The 22,638-nt window shown below is 34.0% G+C and overlaps 2 protein-coding genes across 2 annotated transcripts; one reads left to right on the forward strand and one right to left on the reverse strand.

The window, feature by feature from the left end:
* Positions 1-107: 107 nt before the first annotated feature.
* LOC134232422 (uncharacterized) lies at positions 108-18,743 on the forward strand. Its single transcript, XM_062714369.1, is given in 10 exon segments — positions 108-1,391; positions 3,520-3,584; positions 10,807-10,924; positions 12,323-12,414; positions 13,631-13,803; positions 14,143-14,246; positions 14,548-14,676; positions 15,007-15,112; positions 15,265-15,348; positions 17,120-18,743. Coding segments are annotated over 10 exon segments (2,211 nt in total). The 5' UTR covers positions 108-227; the 3' UTR covers positions 17,296-18,743.
* An 814-nt stretch (positions 18,744-19,557) lies between these two features.
* On the reverse strand, positions 19,558-21,264 carry LOC134232445 (leucine-rich repeat-containing protein 1-like). The gene has a single exon (XM_062714412.1). It carries the CDS (start codon positions 21,262-21,264, stop codon positions 19,558-19,560), a length of 1,707 nt encoding a protein of 568 aa, XP_062570396.1.
* Positions 21,265-22,638: the final 1,374 nt, after the last annotated feature.

Genomic DNA, 22,638 nt, shown 5'->3' on the forward strand with positions numbered 1-22,638 from the left:
TTGATAATCAACATATTTCTTTTATGGAAAATCTGACCCTTCTTCATCTTCCGGGTTGATAGTAGGCACTATATCTGTATAAGGAAGTACTCAATCCACTCCAGTAAAACTCGAAGTTTGAAAAAAAAAATATCAACACTCCAAAACAAACACAGAGTTATTGAAAGTACTCTAAACGTTTTCCTGGATTAACTTCACTTTTTTTTCATTTTAAAGAATACAACAAGATGGAGTGGCTCAACCAAACCACTAGTGACCGATTTCAATCAACAGAGGATTTGAATCATTTTCTTGCTCACAAGTATCAAATCAACACAGTATTGGTATCAATATTGTTGAGTATCGGCGTTATCGGGAACTCGATTGTGATCTTGACTTATCATTTTCGAATGAAAAACAAAAGAGATGATCGTTATTTCATACCATGCCTTGCGATCACAAACATGTTGGCGTGTATATCTGCTTCGGTCATGTCAGTGACGATGAATTCGATTCCAGCCATGTTTACGTCAGCGTCGTTGTGCAAGGGTCTCAATTTCGTCACACGATTGACTTGTGTTGAATCGTTGACCATGTTGCTGATAATATCGATGCAACGATACAAGAAGATTTGTACGAAAAGAAGGAATCGATTCTCTTTGCTTTGGAAGCGATTAGCAATCATGATATCGATCATTGTGAGTGCGATATTCTCGTTTCCTACGCTGTTATTTTATGGCATACAACAAATCAAGAAACCTAAATACAACAACATTACAGAATTTCATTGTGAGCTAACAACTAACAGTGACCACGCCCAAAATGGCCTACACGCATATTTAGCTCTTGTTGCTCTGTTGTTCCTCGGGATCGTAATAAGCATCAGTGTCATCTACACCCTCATTGGTAAAAGAATCCATTCAAACATACAGCCGCCTCAGAAGAACGCAATGTCCACCTCCTATGACAGTTTACATTATAATTCTTTGTTGAAGTATTCCAAATCAGACAGTAATCTACAGAACAGGCTCCAGGCGCCCCTGGATGAGTCTTCCGATGCTATATTACAGAAGTTTACCGAGAAAAACGGAGTTCCTCCAAAAAGAAGCCAATCAGAGGCTGGAAAAAGAAAATACACCGTGTCAGAGGTCAAAAAGGCGCGGTCAAGATTGGGAATATTTGTGTTCCGATATTATTATATGTTTGTCTCCATATCTTTTGTGACCTTTGTATCTTTTATACCACCAATCATCATCATGGTACTGGAAGCTATTGATTCGGAAGTCATTGGTGACATTTCTTCAGACTTCGGATTTAATGTCATTCTACTTCTCCGCCGTAGCTATCTCTTTAGTTACACCATTAATCCATTTATGTTTGGTTTGTTCGATACAACTTTCCGAAAAGCCCTAGTAGATGTTTGTCAACTCTTTCGTCTTCCATTTAGCCTGCAAAACTAAATGATTATATGCAAGCATATCACTTATTTTAAGTTCTTGTTAATACAGACCTCACTTCAATGGATTATGATACAGTCGGGCTTCCGAAATTATCAATAATTATATGGCTGATGTATAGCTGTTCTATATATAGTTCTACTTCATGGAATGGTTTTTCTCTGTGTCATGCATGTTATTGATAGAATATCTTTTCAAGAATACAAACAAAGTTTAAAACGGATAAAACTTAACTTTCAAAATCAAATAACGCTTTAAAATTCATATCATATACATTATTTAAAACTTTATCAAGTTCGGGGGGGGGGACTTACGGTTCAGTGAGGAACTACATATTTTAAGTATATCACAAGTTTTGTATAGTACACGTTTTGATATATTTATTTTATTTTATTTTTTGACATACTCAAGAATGTTCGATATTATAGTATATGGCTATTTTTTAAATAAACAAAATATCATTTGAATTTTTTTTTGATTCACTTATGTATTACAGATTAAAGAATATCTACCTCTGTATTAATTATATCAAGGGAATTAGCAGATAGTAGTAACGATTGTAAAAAGAGTATGCATATAACGCTTAGAAACTAAAGACACATTGCAGTTTCGGAAAATGTAGTGTTGAACACATTTAAGATCTTCCTTCCACGTTTAGTGGAAATACCGCAAAAATGAAACACGGTTCATCAAATAATATCTTATCTGTTGGAATCATTATTTACATCCCTATCTCATATTTTATTTTTTCGAGTTGAACACTTTAAAAATCATATACGGAAACGTTGCTTTTGAATTCCCCCGTTAAAATACTCAGTAAAAGTAATGTAGTCCTCAAGCCTGCATTTTTGAGGAGAAGACTCAAATATGGGAAGATTCTAAGTTTTTCATCCCCAATTATGGTCCAAGATATCGCGAGGACGGTACTAGTATTGGAAGGGACTAGGATGTGATGCATCCCATGCACCAGTTACGAAAAGCTTCGGTGATTACAGATATAATGCTGAATAAGTTCTATCATATAAAATATTGATTAAGTTCCATCACGGTTAATTTGTTGTAATTAATTGGGAAATACAATTTTAAAATACTTGGTTATAAATGTGAATAAGTTTAATTTTGTAAGTAATTCACATAAAACAAACGCAATACATGTAAAGTATACATTAACGCGACACGGAAAAGTATTCGAAGTTGTTCTTAACTTCACAATACCTCCATTTGATAATTATAGCAAGTTGGGGCAAAAAAAATCTCACTTGGGAAAAGAGAATAAAGTATAAGTGTATAATTATAAGTCTTGTCCAAAGTACATGAAATCTAGTGCAGATTTGGAACTTACTCCCTTTCAGTAGCTAGCGCAATAAGTATAGCGGTATATCTTCTTTGTAAGTAATAAAATGGGATCATGGACCAATATTTACAATTTTTTTTACAAATTTTTAGAGCGTCGTTTCTTCATTGATCTGAAGTTATCAATCCATTCTGTATGTGTGCCAATCTGATATCTCTTGTCTGGAACATATTTTTTCTTCCCTCTGACTCAGTTTGTCTCAAAGTTCACCCATCTGGTTGTGCGATGACCTTGAGAGAGAGAGAGAGAGAGAGTGTGTGTGAGGGTGAGGGTGTGTGTGTGAGGGTGTGTGTGTATGTAACCAGCATCAATTTCTTGGACACAATCCTAAAAATGATAGAAGACAAGAATCTGAAGGGGAGGGGGTCAAATATGTGATCTCTGGCTATTGATAATTTTTTTGATATTGTTCTTCACCCTTTTAAAGTTTTTGGGGGGGTGTATTGTGTAATAAGAAATTTATTTGTTTAAAATGCTAATTTGAGCTGTTCTTTATTTTAACTGTGAGTTTATGTAAACGGACATAGAAAACGCAAAATACACATTCCTGAAACCATATGGTCTATTATCTGCATTATTTAACATCGGGATCGTAATTCTTATTTGTAAACTTCCGTCAAATTTTACCTGAATTTACCTGTTTAATATTTCTCATTTTTCTGAACCTCTCATACTTTTTTCTGAATTCTATGTTCAGTGTAAGTTAGAATGGGTTGTTTGCTGACAAAGCTCGGGTTTGGCCGAGCCCATCACCATGAGGAACTCGTGGAAGAGCCACCCAAACAGTATTCATGGTAAGTTTACACCGGTATCGAGCGTAAACAACAATAGAGCACAGGGAACTCTGATTGCATCAAAACTATTTTTGCACTATTTCAGAGCAAGAATAAATACACTTGTAGCCTAACGCAAAAATGCATTGATAGGCATAATTTTTAGCATTAAATAGTAATCTCCAGGCCCCGCATAATCTCTAAATGCTAAATGTATATTTACTATAGCATGAAATAGCCATATAGGCCAAGATTTATTATATTGATGGTGCACAGCCATAATGGCTAGTCCAAAATCTCTGACGTTTTCCAGCCTTTTTTAAAAAGATTTTGATATTTTACCTACCAGGAAAACGTCAAAACCGGCGCCATTACGTAAACTGGGAATTTGTAGACTCCAAACGAAGGAAGCATTCTTGGGTGAATTTTTGTTACTTAACTTGCGAACCGAATTAAACTTATATAATATCAATAGTACAATACTTTTAGTACTTACCAACATTGTTTTTATGGTTCATTTATAAAATATACAATCCAATAAAAAGATTTTATCAGACTGTCGAAATTTGTTTTCATTTCGTGCATTTTAAAATCTTGTTAAAACCTGTATTGAAATATGGAGTGATGTTTTTCTTTTCATTGCATTGATGAGTACTACAAGCATTGTGGCATTGATAAATTCTGATTTCGGCATTTAGTTCGTTGCGCAAATATAGAAATTCAACTCCGGTTGTAGAAGATCAAATTCCCAGTATTTGTAATGGAGCCAGCTCTGACATTTTCCTGGCATGTAAAGTGTGAAAATCGTAAAAAAAGCCTGGAAGATTTTTCAGACATCTGTTATAGCGAGCTTAGATACCTTGAGGTTTCTAAACTGAAATCTCTTCATACAGCATGTAGCATTTGGGGCATTTAGACAATGGACACTGACACCACATGATCTGAACAGTGTTTAATGAAGAAATTGTTTTATTTATTACTACAGTATATTGCAATTAAGATAAGGCAAGCTTATTTTTTGTTGACCTTTTCTTGCTATTCTTGTGGGAACGTAGCTTCTAACAAGTAATTTAGTTATGCATTGTGGGTCCAGATTCAGTTACTGCGGAAGAAAATTCTGTTGAAGGATGAATGTGCAGTAGTCAGAAATTTCTCAATGCAAATATGACATAAAACATAATTTGTGTAATTTTCAACCCTTGCCCTTATTTTCAAAAATGTTAATTTTTCCTTAAAACTTTTAATTGATTGAGAAGAGATTATGAGGGCTTTCATGTTTGACATGTGCATTTCCTGTGACAAGATATTTCTGAGCATGCTATGATTTTAGACCCCTTGAACTTGTAAGTTGACCTTCAAGATCTTCAAAAAAATCAAATTCGGTGATAACTTCAGAATGACATATGAAAGGGTGTTCATATTTGACACAATGTGCCACAAAAAATGACATCTCACCCACAAAGACACCGAGAGCGGGGCACCACAATTCTTTGATTTTGCTTGTTTTATCACATGTCATGGCATTACCTACTGGTGGTACTTTTAATTGATTTATTGTTCCATTATTTGCATGAAACTTATAATAGCTCAAAGAAATTTTACTACTTGCTGGAAATCAATTGTATTATAACACATAAATGACATTTGTATAAGAAATGTACGAAATAACATCAAAGTTGCAAGACATGTTCTTATATTTATTGGTAGGGAGTAATTATGGTAATATTCTACATATCTTATTGGAAGTCTGTATCCATGGTAACACAGCAAGAGTTTTTAATCTATATGATGCTTTGTAAATGATTTTCTGCAAAGTTCTTATTTCTAATAGGAGTGTTCTGTCCTCCAGTTACAGACATAATTTTCTAGTTTTTCTCTGCATCATGACATGATGAAGTATCTTGTTTCAATTTTATGACTTTAATAAAATTAATTTCAGTATTAGTTTGTATTGGCAGAACTATCATGGATGTTTGATTTGGACATCTTGAAAAATCATTTGCTCAGAATTTTTGCTTGGTAGATTCCAGTCCCATTGGAGGGGAAGGAACTGACCACCGGTGGCCCCCATCCCCCAACACTGAAGTAAAACTAAAAACTCTTGATAAAAATATCAATCAGCTGTGAAGACATTTTTTCCCGAGCTTCTAGTTGAAAGCGCAAGTGAGCTTTTCTGATCACCCATTGTTCATTGTACATCTGTAATTTTTTTCACACTTTCAACATATCCTAAAGAACTTGCCAATTTTAAGTTTTAACCACACTAAAAGTTATAAAGATCCTTGGGTGAAGGGAAGTTTAATATGGTGGACTGGGTCAGTAAAGCTGAAACTTATTTGGAAGCATCCTGGAATAGTGTAGATTCTAAATTGTTCAGATCATGACCCCCAGTGGTAGGATGGGGCCACAGTAGGTAAAACAAAGGGGAAAATCTGGTGAAGAATAGCATGACCAAAGTTACTCAGGTGAGCATTGTGAATCATGGACCTCTTGTTGTAAAAGATATATCAATGAACCAAGAACCCAGTTTTTGCATTAGAGATGTAAAAATTCATTGCAGAAAAAGAGACATTTCTTATTTTTGTTCAAATTTTTTTTTCTGTTGAGGTCATTTTGATGAGGCGAGAGGCAATTCCAGACATTGTTTTTTAAAAATCAATTTTTAAAAGTAAAGAGAAAAACGTGCCATCTCGTAATTACTTTTTCTATCCTAATGTGTATACCCACTCTCACTGCTAATTAAGAGTGCAGATCAATATTATAAAATTTATCTTGTAAAATCGTCATTGATAATATAAACTTCAAAGTACTTTCATTTTTACGCAAATTTCTGTAGTATTCTGAATTACCCTAACAGGCTTGGATTGTTACAGACTGGTTAAGTGGTGGTAGTTATGATGGCTCTAAAACCACTTGAAAAGAAGCCCCATCTTCCTTGTCATCAGACTATCTGTGTGGTTCACATCGTAAGTTTGTAGATAGAAGTACCGGTATAACCTCACCCCTCTCAATTTAAGTGTAGACTGGAGTCAAATCTGAATGGCCAAATTCTCCTCAAAGTTAGAAGTACACTACAGAAATAAATGACCTATGTGTCATTTCCATGAAATGAGAAGGTGAGTTCGTATGTTTTATGAAAAGATTCAGAATTGAGAGTCTGACTTTGTATTTATAAACATACGAGGGTTGTTTGAAAAGTTCGTGGACAACTGTCATATCTTTTTTATTTGACGTCATATGTTATCCAAATTTGGTAGAAATATATTAACAATAAATCCAAATGATATGTATTAGATTTGACAAAATATTACTATTGATTAAAAACTTATCCAGATTTTAAAAATGCAAAAATCGGATCGCGGAGCAGGTCAAAATTTAGTCAGTTACAGAAAATACAATAAATGTTTCTAGTCATATTCTCTGTAAAATGTAGGAAAAACGAAAAACAACCTAGAAATTCAAATTAAGAATTGTTACATTGATACGTGTACCAAATTATGGTTTTATATTTTGTTTTGTTGAAAAGAAATCAACTTGAGAAGATAAGTACTCCTTATTGAAAATGACAAAAACGATGACGTTTTAGAACGTCACGGGGCAGCAGATACCGAAGCAATTTTGTGTTTTTCTCAGGAAAAATCCCGAATAAAGTCTAAAAACGTTGAAGGAATCAAGAAAATATGTAACAGGCGAGTTGTGCATGTGTGTACAAATAGTACATGCAATATTTAAGAGACAGAGACTCTGTATCAGATGAGGATGACGGTTTTACTGTAAACATCTGAACAAAACTTTAAAATTTGAAACGTAAATGAAAGACAAAGGCGCTTCAGAGTTGCTTATCCTGTAAAGGCAGAGTTAAGTACTAAAATAAATTAAAACCTTAACAAAGGAAATTATACAATGAGTTCAATTCTTAAAAAAATAAATGTCAAGTATTAGAAAAAGAATTTAATGAATGGGCATTGGAATATTCTGTGTGAAATGTATAGGTATAGTATCTATTATAAATTCTCGACGCTATGTGTTGACGTAACAGTGCCGTTTTCTGTGCTCCGCGGGTACAAAACATGTTGATTTTAAAATGAAGTAAATTTATTTGTGTTAAATCGAATGGAATGAAACTTTACAAATCAACAAAACAAATATTTTTACATATTATAATGTGCTTGTTTTGAATTTCCAGTGAGTAATATAACAAAGATGGACATCGTCCACGAACTTTTCGAACAACCCTCGTAGAAATAGGAAGTCTGTAAGGAAATTGTTTGGGAATTTGCATTGTGAATTTTCACAAGGACATTTTATATTTGTAATATTCCTTTACAGGTTCCTTCTGAAGCTAATAATCTTTTCCTTGACTAACTGTAAATGTTAGGTACTTTTTTCCACAGGGTCAAAATTCTGTGAATTTATCACAATTTTCAGTTCAATCTGTTGGTAGAAAATTCCGTGGATTTCTAAGACTGCCACTATATGCCTCAAATGTACCTCAAGTATGCTGGGACAATTTTCCTCAGACTAGATTACCGGGTAAAATATTTTAAATGAACTTTTGAAGTTAGGGAGCTTAATTTGTCTTTTACCCCCACCCACAAACAACAGTTATCCCCCTAGGGCTAGGATGGAGTCATGAAAAGGGTAGAGGGTTTTCATGGAAATGAACATTTCTAGGCTGCAATACAATAAGTAAAGTTCCTATTGGCTTTGTTCACCATTTATATGTACATTGTTTGAATGGATTTTTGAACTTGACCACTGTCCATTATCTTCATTATAATCTCAGTAAACTGTGGAATCAAATTGTTGAAATCATGGCTACGAAAAGTGGTTTTATTTTCGAGTATCTACTGTAAACCAAGTATTATACGCGTGCGATAAATATCCGCGAGTTCCGCGAGTAACCTCTGCTCGCGGATATTTATCGTCGCGAACCAGTTGTTCATTATATTCCCATATCATGATTTATTTAGAGTTATTTGCCCGTTTTTCAATACCGATCCCGACGGTTCAACAAGTAATCACGGAAGAACTTTACTGTTAGTGTACAAGAAGCAGTTGAAATTTAATTACAAACATAAAAAAAAAAAATAAAAACGAATGGCAAATCTAAAACTATTTGTTTAAAAATGATTAAAATGTCAATAATCATTTCAGCTTGTGTTATTATTGTTCATTTATTGTTACAGACGAGTCAGAGATAGCCTGGTTAATTACGGCTAATTATGGCCCAGTCCTGCTCTGTCCCAACCATTTATAATAATTGCCCCTTGGCCGTGTAGATCTTAAAAAGCGTCGATTTAATTACCCAATTAGCATGAGGCACTTTTACAATTGAGTTTTAAATCAATTTTAATCTCCTAGATTTTTCCCCGATTTTCGTTTGAGCGTTGTGAAAATGCGTATGAATGCACAGAATGTTTTGAATAATGCGTAAGCAGACCTCACGCTACCATTTTACCTAGTTTATGGGCGGATATAAATTTTTTATTTGATTCAAAAATACTCGTGGAAATAAAAAGAATGTGACCACTCGTTCGCGGAAATAAATCGTCGCGGATAAGTTCTCTGGCGGTCAGTCGCGAATAAAAAATGACGCGTATAATAATTGGTTTACAGTATATTTCTTGGGATGTTAATGATCACTAGGGCTTCTTGGTTAAACCTCCTCCTCTCTTTTTGAAAGTTTATATTTAATAATGGCCATAAATTCAAATTTATACCTTCGCTTTTGTGCTCTTTAGTGCATTGCATAATTTTGTTTAATGAGCTATTTGTTATATAATTGATGCTAAATACAGATACTGGAATAGTAAATTGTGATATAATTTCAAAGTTAGTAGCTAAAATATTGACAACGGTAATTAGTTTTGATCAACTTTTGACAATGTCGCTTTGTTCAATATTGAATGCTGGTGAAATTTTATTTGCATAAAACATGATGTGTTCCTTCCTATTATGGCAATTTTGTTTTCTTGGTAATTTAAAGCTGCCGTTCCCCTACCAATTTCCTTAATGTCAATAATTTATAAATATTTCATGCCCCTAGTGATAACAGGTTTACAGGTATAATCAGCGAGAGAGGGGGAGAAAGAGCCGTGTATCTTTTCTATTCTGATCATCAAATGCTCATTCATTGATTAGACTTTGATCTCGGGATCAATATTAGATGTGACAGCAGACTTCTGTGTGAGATTGTTGTGGATAACACAATCTCCCATGCTAGATTAATTTCTATGGTGAACCGATGAACATTCCATACTGATGGTGAAACAAGTATATTGGAATGTTTCGGTTGATTTCGTTGTAATGAGACACCCAAAATTATGATTAAACTGAATGGACTTCAGTTTTGAACTTTGTGATATTTCCTGGAATTTTTCTGTTTTTAGCCATGTGGGCAGTTGATGGTGTAAGATGTAATGAGTTGGAGAGGAAATATTTCTGTTATATTAATTTGTAGTGATATTTTTTTTTTAATTAAAAGAATGGATTTGTTATGATTATCAGGAAGTGCACTTATATGATTGTGACATTATGATGTATTTTCTGGAATTCAATTTATGGACCTGAAAAATCCATACCAGGATGCTTCTTGTACGTCATATTCTGATTGAAGATTTTCGTGAAATATGTCGCTAAAGGCAGTCAATAATTTTCACACACCTTAGTGACAAAATTGAATGGACCAGGTTTTCTATGCTGCGTTATTAAACAATGAAAATCATTGCTTGAATCAATTTGGCTGCATATTATGAACTGTTTGAACATTTACTGTGAAAGATTGAGGGCACGTATTAAGAAAGCCAGGTACAGAAGAGTACTAGTATTATGTTGTCTCTAGTTTCTTTATGTTATATAAATTTAACCTCCATTTTATATTCTTATAAAAAAACAATCAAAGGCAAAATTAGCACTGGCATGCCAGTTCCACTTTCCCCTTTGAAATTTTTTTGCTTTAATTTATACATTTTGTTTCATTGACTTTATACCCTCAATGTGTTGCAACATTCATCCACATATATCAAGGTAGATTGCAAAAGAATTTTACAGTCCAAAAATGTTTGAACTGCCATTCATCCTCATATAAACAAAGAAATCCTAATACATGTACTAGTATTTTAAATGAATGCATGAAATGTTATTGATATCTCTCAGGTCCTGTTTTGAGTAAGCAGATGTATGTTCATCACTGTACATTGATGTGCTTGAATTAAATCAATGGAGCCTGATTTATTTTTAGGGACAAGAGAAGGGAGATAAATGTGAAGGACTATATGATAGAGAACCAGTCAGATTCCACCTTAGGGAGGGTACCAGGCCAGGTCAATGGACAACAGTTTGTCATCCAAAACTGCAAGGTATTCATGTTCATCTAGGTGGTATTGGTCACTCAGCTCTCAAACTAGCATTGTGGGCTCACCTGAGCTGAATGCTCAAATGAGCTTTTCTGATCCGCTATTGTCCGTCATCCATGCGTCTGTTCATCTGTTTGTCCATTTGTCTGAAATCTTTTCACATTTTTAACTTCTTCTCAAGAACTACGCGGCCAGTTTTTACCAAACTTTGTACAAAGCATCCCTGGGTGAAGGGCAGTTTAAATATTTAAATGAAAGGCCAATATCCGTCTTCCAAGGAAAGATAATCAAGAAAAGATGAAAATAGGTGGGGTCATTAAAAAATCTCAAAAACCACAAGGCTAGGAAAGCTGAAACTTATGTGGAAGTAACATGTAGTAGTTTAGATTTTAAATTGTTCTCACATCCTGTAAACTCATGCCAATTTCAACCAAACTTGCCACAAAGTATCCTTGGGTGAAGGGGGTGGGGCCATATTTTAAAAACAATAACCACTGTCCAGGAAAGTTTTATTTTGAAATATATAGGAAAAAGCAAAATGGCTGACCAAAGTTTTACATAGAAATATATAGGAAAATTCTTTAAAAATCTTCTTCTCAAGAATGACAAAGCCATAATTCCATATTTATGGGACCAGGTATTGTAGATTCAAGTTTGTTCAAATCATTACCCCCAGGGGTGAAACAAAGTTTTACATAGAAATATATAGGAAAATTCTTTAAAAATGAATGTCAAAGCCATAATTATCCTCAGGTAGTGGGGTAGTGTAGATTCTAAATTGTTTAAATCATGACCTCCTGGGGGTGGGGTGGAGCCACAATAGCAAATCCACATTATACACATTGAAATATATAGGAGAAAGAAAACCTTCCTCTCAAGAACACTGGGCCAAAAAGGCTGAAACTTATGTGGAAGCATCCTGGGGTGCTGTAAATTCCATATTGTTCAAATCATGACCCCAGGCATAGGGCTGGGCCACTATATGTATTACAAGGGGTGAATCTGTTGATGAACAGCATGGCCAAAGTTACTCATGTGAGCGTTGTTACCCGTGGGCCTATTTTATTGTTTATAGGGAAACTGGTATATGTCTGAGACAGTTCTTTATACAAATAAATATTATAGATGGTAATCATTTAAGGATATTGTATGAAAAATTTCCAAACTCTGCAATAAAAACTTCCTTATTTCTGAAGATTTTTTTCCTAGATTACTTTCTTTTTCTTAAATGTATGATCAAAATTGATGATAGGCTTTAAGTCTTTTTAAGCTAGGCCTTAAAGTCCTAAATTTTAATTAATTTTTTTTTGTCTTCAAAACCCCCATAAATTTAAGCTACATTTTGTGTATATTAAATTCATATATTATTTATTACTCAATATATTTTTGTTTTCTTTTTAGAACTGTAATATCTATGTGTTTGACTACATAGCAGCCATTAATATAGATGATTGTGTGGACTGTAATATATTTCTAGGGCCTGTAAAATCTAGGTATGTGTCATGGTGGGAAATTTAGTTTTCTACAATCACTTTCTTTGTGTGCAGAACAAGACAAACCTTAAGGAGGATTAACCCTGAGTGCATGTACTAAAAGAGAACTATTCAATTTATGCCAGCGTTGAACACATGACAGATGTGTTATTAGAACCTTATCATTTACCAATATTCTGCTAAAACCTAGCGGTATAAGGGAGTAATACTTATAAAGCCTATAAAACATGATGTAACTCTTTTATCTCCCATAAAAGCCACAGAAATTGATTAATGGTACATGTATTATTAAAACAAATGTTGGCAGAATTTTGGGGAAAAACATTTGCTTTTTTTTCAAAAATAAAAGGTTATAATTGTTTGCATTAGTGTAAAAATAGAATTTAGATAAACTAAATTGACCCCCCCCATTTTTGATGAAAAACAATTAACTGAACAGTTGTTTTTCATAAAAACATTACCTGGAGTCAAATTTGAAAAATCATAGAACATGTACATGTATGCATGTACAATAAAATGAAAATTGCAAAATTTTAAAAAGCCTATAAACAATACAAATATATTCCAGAGGTGGACCAGGTGCCTAGGAGTATTAAGCATTCCCTGTTCATTATAATATTATAATATTTTCCTGATAATTTTTGCTATCAATTTTGAAATTCAAAATTTTAACTAAAGGTGCAAAACAAAATTTATATAGAGAAAACTCTTATTTTAGAGGAAACCTCCTTGATAAAAAAAAGAAGTCCTGAATTAATAATAAATGCAAACATTTACATTTTTGAGTCTAAAAGTGCCATATTACTTAATGGGAAAAAAATTCACTCAGTGATTTAATCAGATAGCAGTTAAAATAATATCAATATCAGAGCACAACCCATTTCTTATACAGTATATTTACTGTATATGGGGTTAAAAAAATTTTGTGAATCCCCCGTTTAATTTTCACCCTTTCACACTTGCAAACAATTCTGCCACATTTTTAACTCGCCCAGTACTAGTTTTGTTTAAGAAATAATACTGTATTCTTTGAATTTGCCTTGTTTTTTAAAGGGGAGATAATTTCCCTGTATACAGTATTAATAATTTTTCCTGATATTTTGTTGAGAAAATAATAGAATTTCATTTTATCTGATACAAAAATTTGGACCATCATAATATTTTTTGATAATCATGACATTGTTAACACTTGTCTCCCTTTTATGTCTGTTTTCAGTGTTTTTATACGGGATAGTAAGAACTGTAAAGTTATTGTGGCCTGCCAGCAGTTCCGCACCCGAGACTGCAGTAAGGTGGACATATTTCTCTGCTGTAACACACAGCCTATTATTGAGTCATCCTCCGGAATGAAATTTGCCTGTTACCAGTACCACTATCCTGAACTCAAAAGTAAGCACTGCAGGAATGGCCATAATAACATAAAGACATTTTCCAATGTAATATAACTTGAAATATTGATATTTACTTGTTGATCTACATTCTGTACAGTAGTCATTAGTTCCAGACCAATTTTGCTGAGTTTCGAAAGAATTTAGTGAATACTGTTGAATCATTAAAATTTGTAGGACCAATATTCAGGGAATAAATCTTACAGGTTCATGGGGATGCAATTTTGTGTATTCTCTTTAACTTATAAAAGGAAATATGATAAAATGATCAAATCTAATATATGTTGAAACTTAGCTTATTGATTGACAAATGCTGTAACTATAATTTGGATATTTTCAGTGCAATTCAAAATGGCTGGTCTGAGTGTGTTCAGCAATAACTGGGGAAACATCCATGATTTCTCACAGGATCCAGATGAACAGCACCACTCTCTTCTACCAGAGGTCAGAGGGACTTAGAATTACACATCTTCTACTAAATAGTTAAAATAAGCTACAAGGCATTTGTCCATTGCATACTGGTACTTGCAATGAAATATAATGTGAATGCATGACTGTAATGATTTATATGAAAATATATTGCAAGCAATTCTACATAATCTTACATTGCATTCCATGTTTGTCAGTTTGAGGGTCAAACACACATTATATGAATCAGAAAATTCATATTTTCATTGATATTTGCTTTAAAAAAAGAATGCTGATAGTGAAAATGTCAATGATCAATTTAATTCTTTTACTCTAGGACTCCAAGGTAGAGAATTTTGTGCCCCTCCCCAGTACAGAACAGTTTCAGTCAGTAACCGTGTCCACTTCTAGGGTGGATAGTGTTGTGCCATTAACACTGGGTCCCAGGAGAAAGATCTCAGATGAGGTAAGGCACCAGATCACTTTAGTGCAGTCAGTGTACATTAAATATATTCCATGAATAAAATGTCGGACAAGAATTCAAATACTTTCTAGCCTAACATAAAATTTCATCAATTGGTGGGGGAGGGGGTGGCTTTAAAGGTACCATTCAATTACTCAGGTACATAGATGACTTGACAATATGTATGTTTTAACAATTTGGATATCTGGACAATTAGAATATCTGAGCAGTTGGTATGAGTCACATCTTTAAATTTGAGGTGGGAAATATGATAAATTTATTCACAAATACTTAGGAAATTGATTATTAGATGCATGTTTAATTCTCTTACAGTCCTGTTTGGTTGTATTTTTCAATGATGGCAAGAACTCCAACATCACAAGAGCAAGACAATTCATCGATAAATTATATGAAAGCAATGTAAGTTTATACTTGTTAAGCTAATAATAAAACACATGAAAATCTTCTTCCATTAAAAAGAGCTTTATAATTATATGCATCTTGTAAAATGTTGCAAACCACATGCTTCAAAAATACATCATAATTTATTTGTTCTTGTCTGTTTATTTAACATATATCCTTAATATATAGACACGAGATATATCGCGGAGCCCAGTGATGCTATATCACAAAAATGTGGATAGTTAGAACTATACATTCCATTTGTTCAAAGAGGTACTTATGCTCTCTATTTCTCTTAGATATTACACTAGTGTTAAAACTTGTTTGCTCAAAATAAATCGGTGGATAAATCATAATGGACAAAATGAGGGGAAGAAATCTGCTCAAAATTAACACAGCTGTTATTGAAATGTTTTTACAATTGCTCACTTTTTTATGTAGAATTACATCGTAAAGGCTAAAAATTGAGCTGTGTCATTTACTGTTTCATGTTTTGTCCGTCGTACCGTGCGTCTGTCTGTTAGGAGGTCTGTAAAACTTTTCACATTTTCGACTTCTTCTAAAGAACCACTGGAAAATAATTGGACACTAAAAAGTTAGGCCAAACTTGGTACAAAGCATTTGATGGTTAAAAGTAAAAATTTAAATTACACGTTTATGCAAAAGAAGGGCCAAGTCCCTTCACAAGGGGTATATAAAATAAATAAGTGAAATATAAAAAGGGTGGGGAAATAAATAAAAAATCTTCTTCCAAAAAAAATCAATGAATTGGCCAAAAAAGCTGAAACTTATGTGGAAGCAGGCTTTTTTTTTTTTTTTTTTTTCCTGGGGTAGGTGGAACTTTTTTTAAGCCCATTTGTTCAATAAAATGATAATATGTACTAATTCTTAATTTTTGGGGTAGAAATGGGGCCACAATGTATTTAACTTTAAAAATGTTATTAAAAAGTTAACATACTGTAAATATATAGGAAAAATGTTTGAAAATATTTCTAATAAAAACGTCATCTGGGCCAGAAAAGCTGAAACTTACATGGAAGCTTTTTCAACTTGGGGTAGTGCAAATTCTAAATTGTTAAAAATCATGACCCCCGGGAATAGGATGGGGCCACAGTGGGGAATCATTAATTTTTTTTACATAGAAATATATGTTTTAAAAATCTTTGAAAATCTTCATTTGCAAAGAAATAATTGGTTTATTTCAATGCAAAAAAAATTTTTATATGCAAAAGCATCCTGATACAAGTCGTATTGTTCTAAATTGTTCGTATTGATATCATGACCCCCGGGGGTAGGGCAGGGGCCACAATGGGGAATCAAAGTTTTACATAGAAATATATAGGAAAAATCTTTGAAAATCTTCTACTCAAGAACCACTGAGCCAGAAAAGCTGAAACTTATGTGGAAGCATGCTGGGATAGTAAAGAGGTACTTGTTCTTCTAAATTGTTAAAATCATGACCCTCGTTTTTACAAAGGGCGGGGCCACAATCACATGGGAATCAAAGTTTTACATAGAAATATATAGGAAAAATCTTTGAAAATCTTCTTCTCAAGAACCACGGGGCCAGGTAAGCTGAAACTTATGTGGAAGCATCCTTGGGTAGTGTCAATTTGAAATTATTCAAATCATGACCCCCGGGGGGTTGTAGGTTCCGGGGCCACAATGGGGAATCAAAATTTTACATAGAAATATGTATAAAAAATCTTTGAAAATTTTCTTCTCAAGAACCACTGTGCCAGAAAAGTTGAAACTTAAGTGGAAGCATCTCAGGGTAGTGTAGATTCTAAATTGTTCTAATCATGACCCCTAGGGTAGGGCGGGGCCACAATGGGGAATCAAAGTTTTACAATGTTGAATCAAAGCATCCTATGGTAGTGTAGATTTCAAATTGTTTAAATTATGATCAGTTAGGTAGGGTGGGGTCACAATATGTATTGCAAGGGGTAATCTGGTAAAGAACGTAATGGTCAAAGCTTCTCAGGTGAGCAATGTGGCCCATGGGCCTCTTGTTTGGTTTAAAATATGCTTCTCTTTTTTGTAGGATCTGTTATAGGCTTAGAATTTAATGGTGAAGGCTGTATAGATATCATCCGTGCAGCACTTAATGCATTCCAGCAGGAAAATATCTGTGACTTTTTCTGTTCTGAAAGTCGCTCAGAAGCTGAGAAAGAGATTGAAGACTTTTATAATTATGCAGACATGCAAATGGCTGTTTGATGACGATTATGGACAATATTTTAGAACTTAAGTGTTGTGAAAGTCAATTTGTACTTATTTTTAGAAGTGTACATACAATGTACAATATTTTTTTTAATGTAGTTCTCTTCAATAGATCTGACAAGAAATGTCTCAATTAGGCCTCGTTGTGGCATTAGTTTCAACTGTGATGTTAGCATTGTAGAACAAAACGGTGCATTTATCATATCAAGCAAAGATACAATTTATGATTAGTATTTGTGAAGAGCTGAAGTGTTGTAGCTTTTTACAAACTGTAAACGTTGACATTTATATGTGGTGAATTTTACCATCAATGTTAGAAGAAATTGTTGTTGTATAATTTGTTTAGCATAAATAATTCAGGATCATGGAAATGACCACCACACATACAGATTCTGGTACAGTTTTATATGGTCAATAAGTATCCTGTTAACAGTAGGTAGTTAGAATTTTTAATCTTTGTAAACCAGAAAATTGTAAACAAAAAAAAATATTTTTCTCTAGGTTCTTTTTTTGCTCAGTACTTTGTTTGCAATTGGGATATTTCATACAAAGCCAAGAACCTTGTGATGTTTGCTATGCCTTTCCTGGACAGGGTTGTACTTTAAATTGATATTTAGGTTGTTAATCAAATTAATGTTTTGTTATATGATAATGTTTTACAGTTTAGTATTTTGTGGTAGTTTGTAGCATATCATTATTTATTTTACAATGAACCCACCAAATGAGATAAATCAATCGCAGTAGTGGTCTCCCTTTTATAAATTACAAACACAATTGTACACTTGGTCATTTCGGGTTTTCCTGCCATTGATTGCATATATGGGAATTTACCTTTAGATAGAATATAAAATGTTTATATCATGCCATTTGAACAAGCATACTTGTCTGTACTTTTTTTTTTTTTTGCAAAAGTATCCTAGATTTCTGTACATGAAGTGGTTGCTTTTTCCCTGTACATGTATTAATTTACTCACAGAATTCCGTCCTTTTATTACTCGTTATCTGAGTTCTTGATTTATATGAGATTTGCAAGTTACATTTTATTATTACTCTGATAGATTTTAATTATATTCTGTAGGTTCAACACAATTTTTGTGACTTGTATGAAGTACATCTTGCTTCATGTTTCTATTTATTAAACATATCATAAAACATGCTTTGTATCAATGCCTTCATTGTATTTAAACATTCCATTGTTATTAATTATGAAACTTAAAATCAGATAACTATATTCATGGAAGTAATAAACATATAATAACATGCAACTTTTTAATACTGATATAAATTGTAAAGAATACTGTACATTTTAAGATGGTGCAATGAACACACATATTTAAAAAAAAGTAACATAGTTTTACATGTACATGTACATATATTTTCATTGAAATTGTCAATGTCATATGTGTAATGTGAATTGATAGAAAAGTAAATCCATTCAAATTGTCTTGATTTTTCTCTGTATTCAACTTTCAAAATGTAAAGGGTGACCAAAAAAATCTAGTCATTATACATGTACCTTCTTCCTACCAAACTAGCTGTTATGATTTCTTCTTAATGTTTTAATACATTTATAAGCATTTTTTCAACATTTATATCTTCATCTAACATTGCATTCAATAAGACATTCCTCATTCCAGACGACTGTGATTGCTATGAAGTTTGAAACGCTGCTCACAAAAGTTTTAATTTCACGGAACTTTTAGTCATATAAAGTGATCTGTGCTTAGATGTAAAATAGAATAGATTTGATTTTTACCGTAAAATCAAGTTAAATCTTTTTAGTATAAATTATATCAGAACAATATAAAGTTAATTTTATCATTATTGGAATATTTGCAGTATTTTCACAAGTATAATTTATCTTATATCTTGTGAGAATTTTTTACGGGACTTTTTCAAAAAAAAATTTTCATTCTGTTTTTTTTTAATATTGGGGGAACTTTTTTGAAAATCCTCTCGAAAAATTCAGTAAAAACCGGTAAATAATTTCCGATACCCCTCCTCTCAAATAATTGTCAAGTGTTTTATTTAGAAAACATATATCGATAGAATTGCAGAGAATATTCTAGGAAATGCGGTTTAGTCCAGTGAGTATAGTACAATGTATTTAAGTTAAACTTAATGCAACCTGAATTAAACCTCTGATATATTTTTTTAAATTGATGTCAAAATTCCTCAGATAAATTCAAAATTTTGATTCGAGTACGATGTACACAGCCAGAAATCGCCATCATCCAATGTCAGTAGAATGATGGTTCCTCAAACTGCAGGATGCAGAAGTTGTTTGTTGAGCAACATCTCCACTTGATTACAAATTCCCAGCAACTGGAAATCAGCATCACCTGATCTAAGAGTGCCGTTGTCATCTTCGAACGCCATCTGGTGTCTAGTCTCTCTTCTACCGGAAGTTGTCGGTCTTTCTATCACGTGTCTGTCTCCAACGTGCCGTGTGTGTTGTCTGTCCGTTTCTTCGTCTCTTCTGTAGTGATGCATGACAGAATCGTGACCATTCTCAATATGACGGAGAGAAAATCCGTTTTGTAACAATTCATCCAAATGTTGAGATTGTTGTTGTCTTGGCCTTTTACGGAGGAATTGGTTGCTACCTGGCGAGGCCTTCATTGGCTTGTGGTTTGAAACTGGAGATTTGACTGATCTCGGTGAAGGCTTGTCTTTCTTTACCTTCACTGAAAAACCCTGAGGCCAGACTTGCATTGGGGAACCTTCTCTTTGTTTCATGAAGTTTCCACGAACGTTGAAGTAGTCCAGTTTAACCATTTTGTCAATGACTTGGGGGAAGCTTGTCAGTTCATTGTTACCGAGGTCCAGCACTCGTAATTTTTGAAGTTGTATGATTTCATGAGGAATAACCTGTATTTTATTCCCGTTCAATTTTAGCTCTTCTAATTTTGGACACGAAAACAATCCCATTGGAACGTTGTCCAGTTGATTGAAACTGGCATTCAAATACTGCAGCTTTTTCATTCGTCCAACAGAAAGTGTGTAGATTCTGTTTTCGGACACATTTAGGTAGTGCATGTGCACAAATCCTTCTGCAAAATGCTCGATTTCATTACCTTGCAAGTGCAGTACTTTTAGTTTAGAAACTGTGGCAAAATGATGTGAAACATGCCGAATTTTATTCCCAGCAAGATTTAAATATTTGAGGTCTGGAAGATTTGTTATACTAGGTGGTAACATCTGAAGCTTATTAAAGCTCAGGTTTACCTCTTTCAGTTGTTTCAAAGAGTCAAAATCTGGTGGCAAATTAGAAAGACCATTTCCTCGAAGCTGAAGAACTTTCAGTGAATTTATATGACAGACGGGAAGAGGCAGATGCTCAAATTTGTTATCTGCAAGGTTCAAATAATGGAGCTTAGCCAAGAGGGATAGAGAAAACGGCAAATACCAAAGATGGTTGCCATGGAGGTCAAGACATCGTAAGTTCGCAAGAAGACTGATGTTGTGTGGAACACTTTCAAATCGATTTTCCCCAAGCCGAAAATATTGCAATGCTTTCAAAGCTCCAATGTTTTGTGGCAGAGAGGACAGTTCATTATTGGTCAGATTGATATCCTCCAAATGTATACAGTTCGTCAGTGTTTCTGGCAAGCGACTGATTTTGTTATCATGAAGATAGAGTACTTTTAATCTTCGCATTCTTCCAATGGCACCAGGAATTTCCTGTATGGCATTGTGGGATAGCTCAAGGTGCTGAAGACCAGTGAAATTCAGGATATCCCTTGGGAATTCCGTCAAATGATAATGATTGAGTTTTAGCTCTAAAAGACCCTTTTGATTTTTAGCCACTGAGTATCGCGTCGGCTGCTGGGGACGAGCCGAATTTCGCGGTCTTGCCAAAGGACGTCTTGTTCTATATACAATCTTACCGTTCTTTGTCCGATATGGTCCTGACTTTGTAGTTATCGTATTCCATGTGCCGTACTTTGATGTACGTTTGGACATTATCTACATTAGAAAAAAATATCGCAAATACATCGGAAATATATTTTATAACTCAATATGCATAATCTTGACCATTATTACTATCCAAAGGGGTGGTGGTTGTCTGGGTTTACTGTAACGCCCAAAGTGATTAAGATTAAATAGAACTTTTTCAGCAAAGAGCTGGACAAGACTTTCGTTCAAACAGAAAAAAATTCTTACCTTGAAAAGATCCAAAGATGAGTAGCATCAGGTAAATTTCCTTGTACCATGTAGATATATTGATTTCAGAGCTCCCTCGCACCATTACCTATTGACCTCGACATGAATATTTAACGCTCTTTGATTAAGTGTCTCAATACATAGATCCTCTACCTTCCTGTTAAGAGTCAGTATTGATTAAGAAATATCAGAAAACAATCATCAAATTAGTTGCAGTAAAAGGTATAGATATATCAGATGCATTAATGTATTATTTAATGAATGCCATATATTTTTTTCTTTGCTACTGTGTTCTACATTTTTATAAAGAACGTTTGTTTGTTGGTTTTTTTTTTGTGTTCTTGTTTAACGTCTTTCTCGAGAATTCATCACTCATATGCAGACGCAACCACTTGCAGGTGGAGATCTTCAAATTTTGTCCTACTCTCGACGTTCAGGGCCATTGAACAGTAAGGGATCTTTTTCGAGCCACCATCTTGGTTTATACGGGTTCATCCGAAGGACCAGTCTCCTCGTCCCACAGTGGGATTCGAACCTGCGGTGCAAGGATCAACTCCAGTCCTTAATTGTAGACAACTTTAGAGCAGACGCTCTAGCCACTGCAACACGTTGGAGACTATAAAGAACGTCACTTAGCTACTAATGCATACACTGCTTCTCTGACAATAGTTTATGATACAGCAATATCTTTTTCCGAGAGGGATTTCTCTAGAAAAGATATATCTCTGCTCCTAAAAGAGTCCTCATTCTAAAAGAGGGATCTCCTTTATATAGAGGGGATGATTAACCGACTATCTATTTTATTAAAATCATATCATTTTCCTTGACCACGAATTAAGTTAATAAATTCTTCAGTCGCATGCGCGGGTTGTGGTTACATGTAGAACGTCTGCTGTAGAGTTTTATGGAGTTTATCCTAATATCGCGGCTACGAATCCCACTATGAGACGTAGAGACCGGTCCTTTGGATCAGACCGTATAAACCGAGGTCACAAGTCGCAGTAGGTACTTGCACGAAAAAGATCCCTCGTCCGCTCAATGGCCGTAAGTGCCAAACATAGGTCAAAATTTGGCCCTCCACCTGCAAGTGGTGGTGTCTCCATATATGAGGGAAAAAATTCTCGAAAGGGACGTTAAACAACAAAACAATCTGTCAATAAATTACTACCAGGG

This window comes from Saccostrea cucullata, unplaced genomic scaffold (assembly GCF_032062105.1).
Source record: "Saccostrea cucullata isolate Sc308-1 unplaced genomic scaffold, CSIRO_AGI_Scuc_v1 ctg21, whole genome shotgun sequence".
In the NCBI taxonomy this organism is placed as follows: domain Eukaryota; kingdom Metazoa; phylum Mollusca; class Bivalvia; order Ostreida; family Ostreidae; genus Saccostrea; species Saccostrea cuccullata.

Excerpts from the sequence above, each read along its gene's own strand:
- LOC134232445 (XM_062714412.1), bottom strand. The coding sequence starts at position 21,264 with ATGTCCAAACGTACATCAAAGTACGGCACATGGAATACGATAACTACA.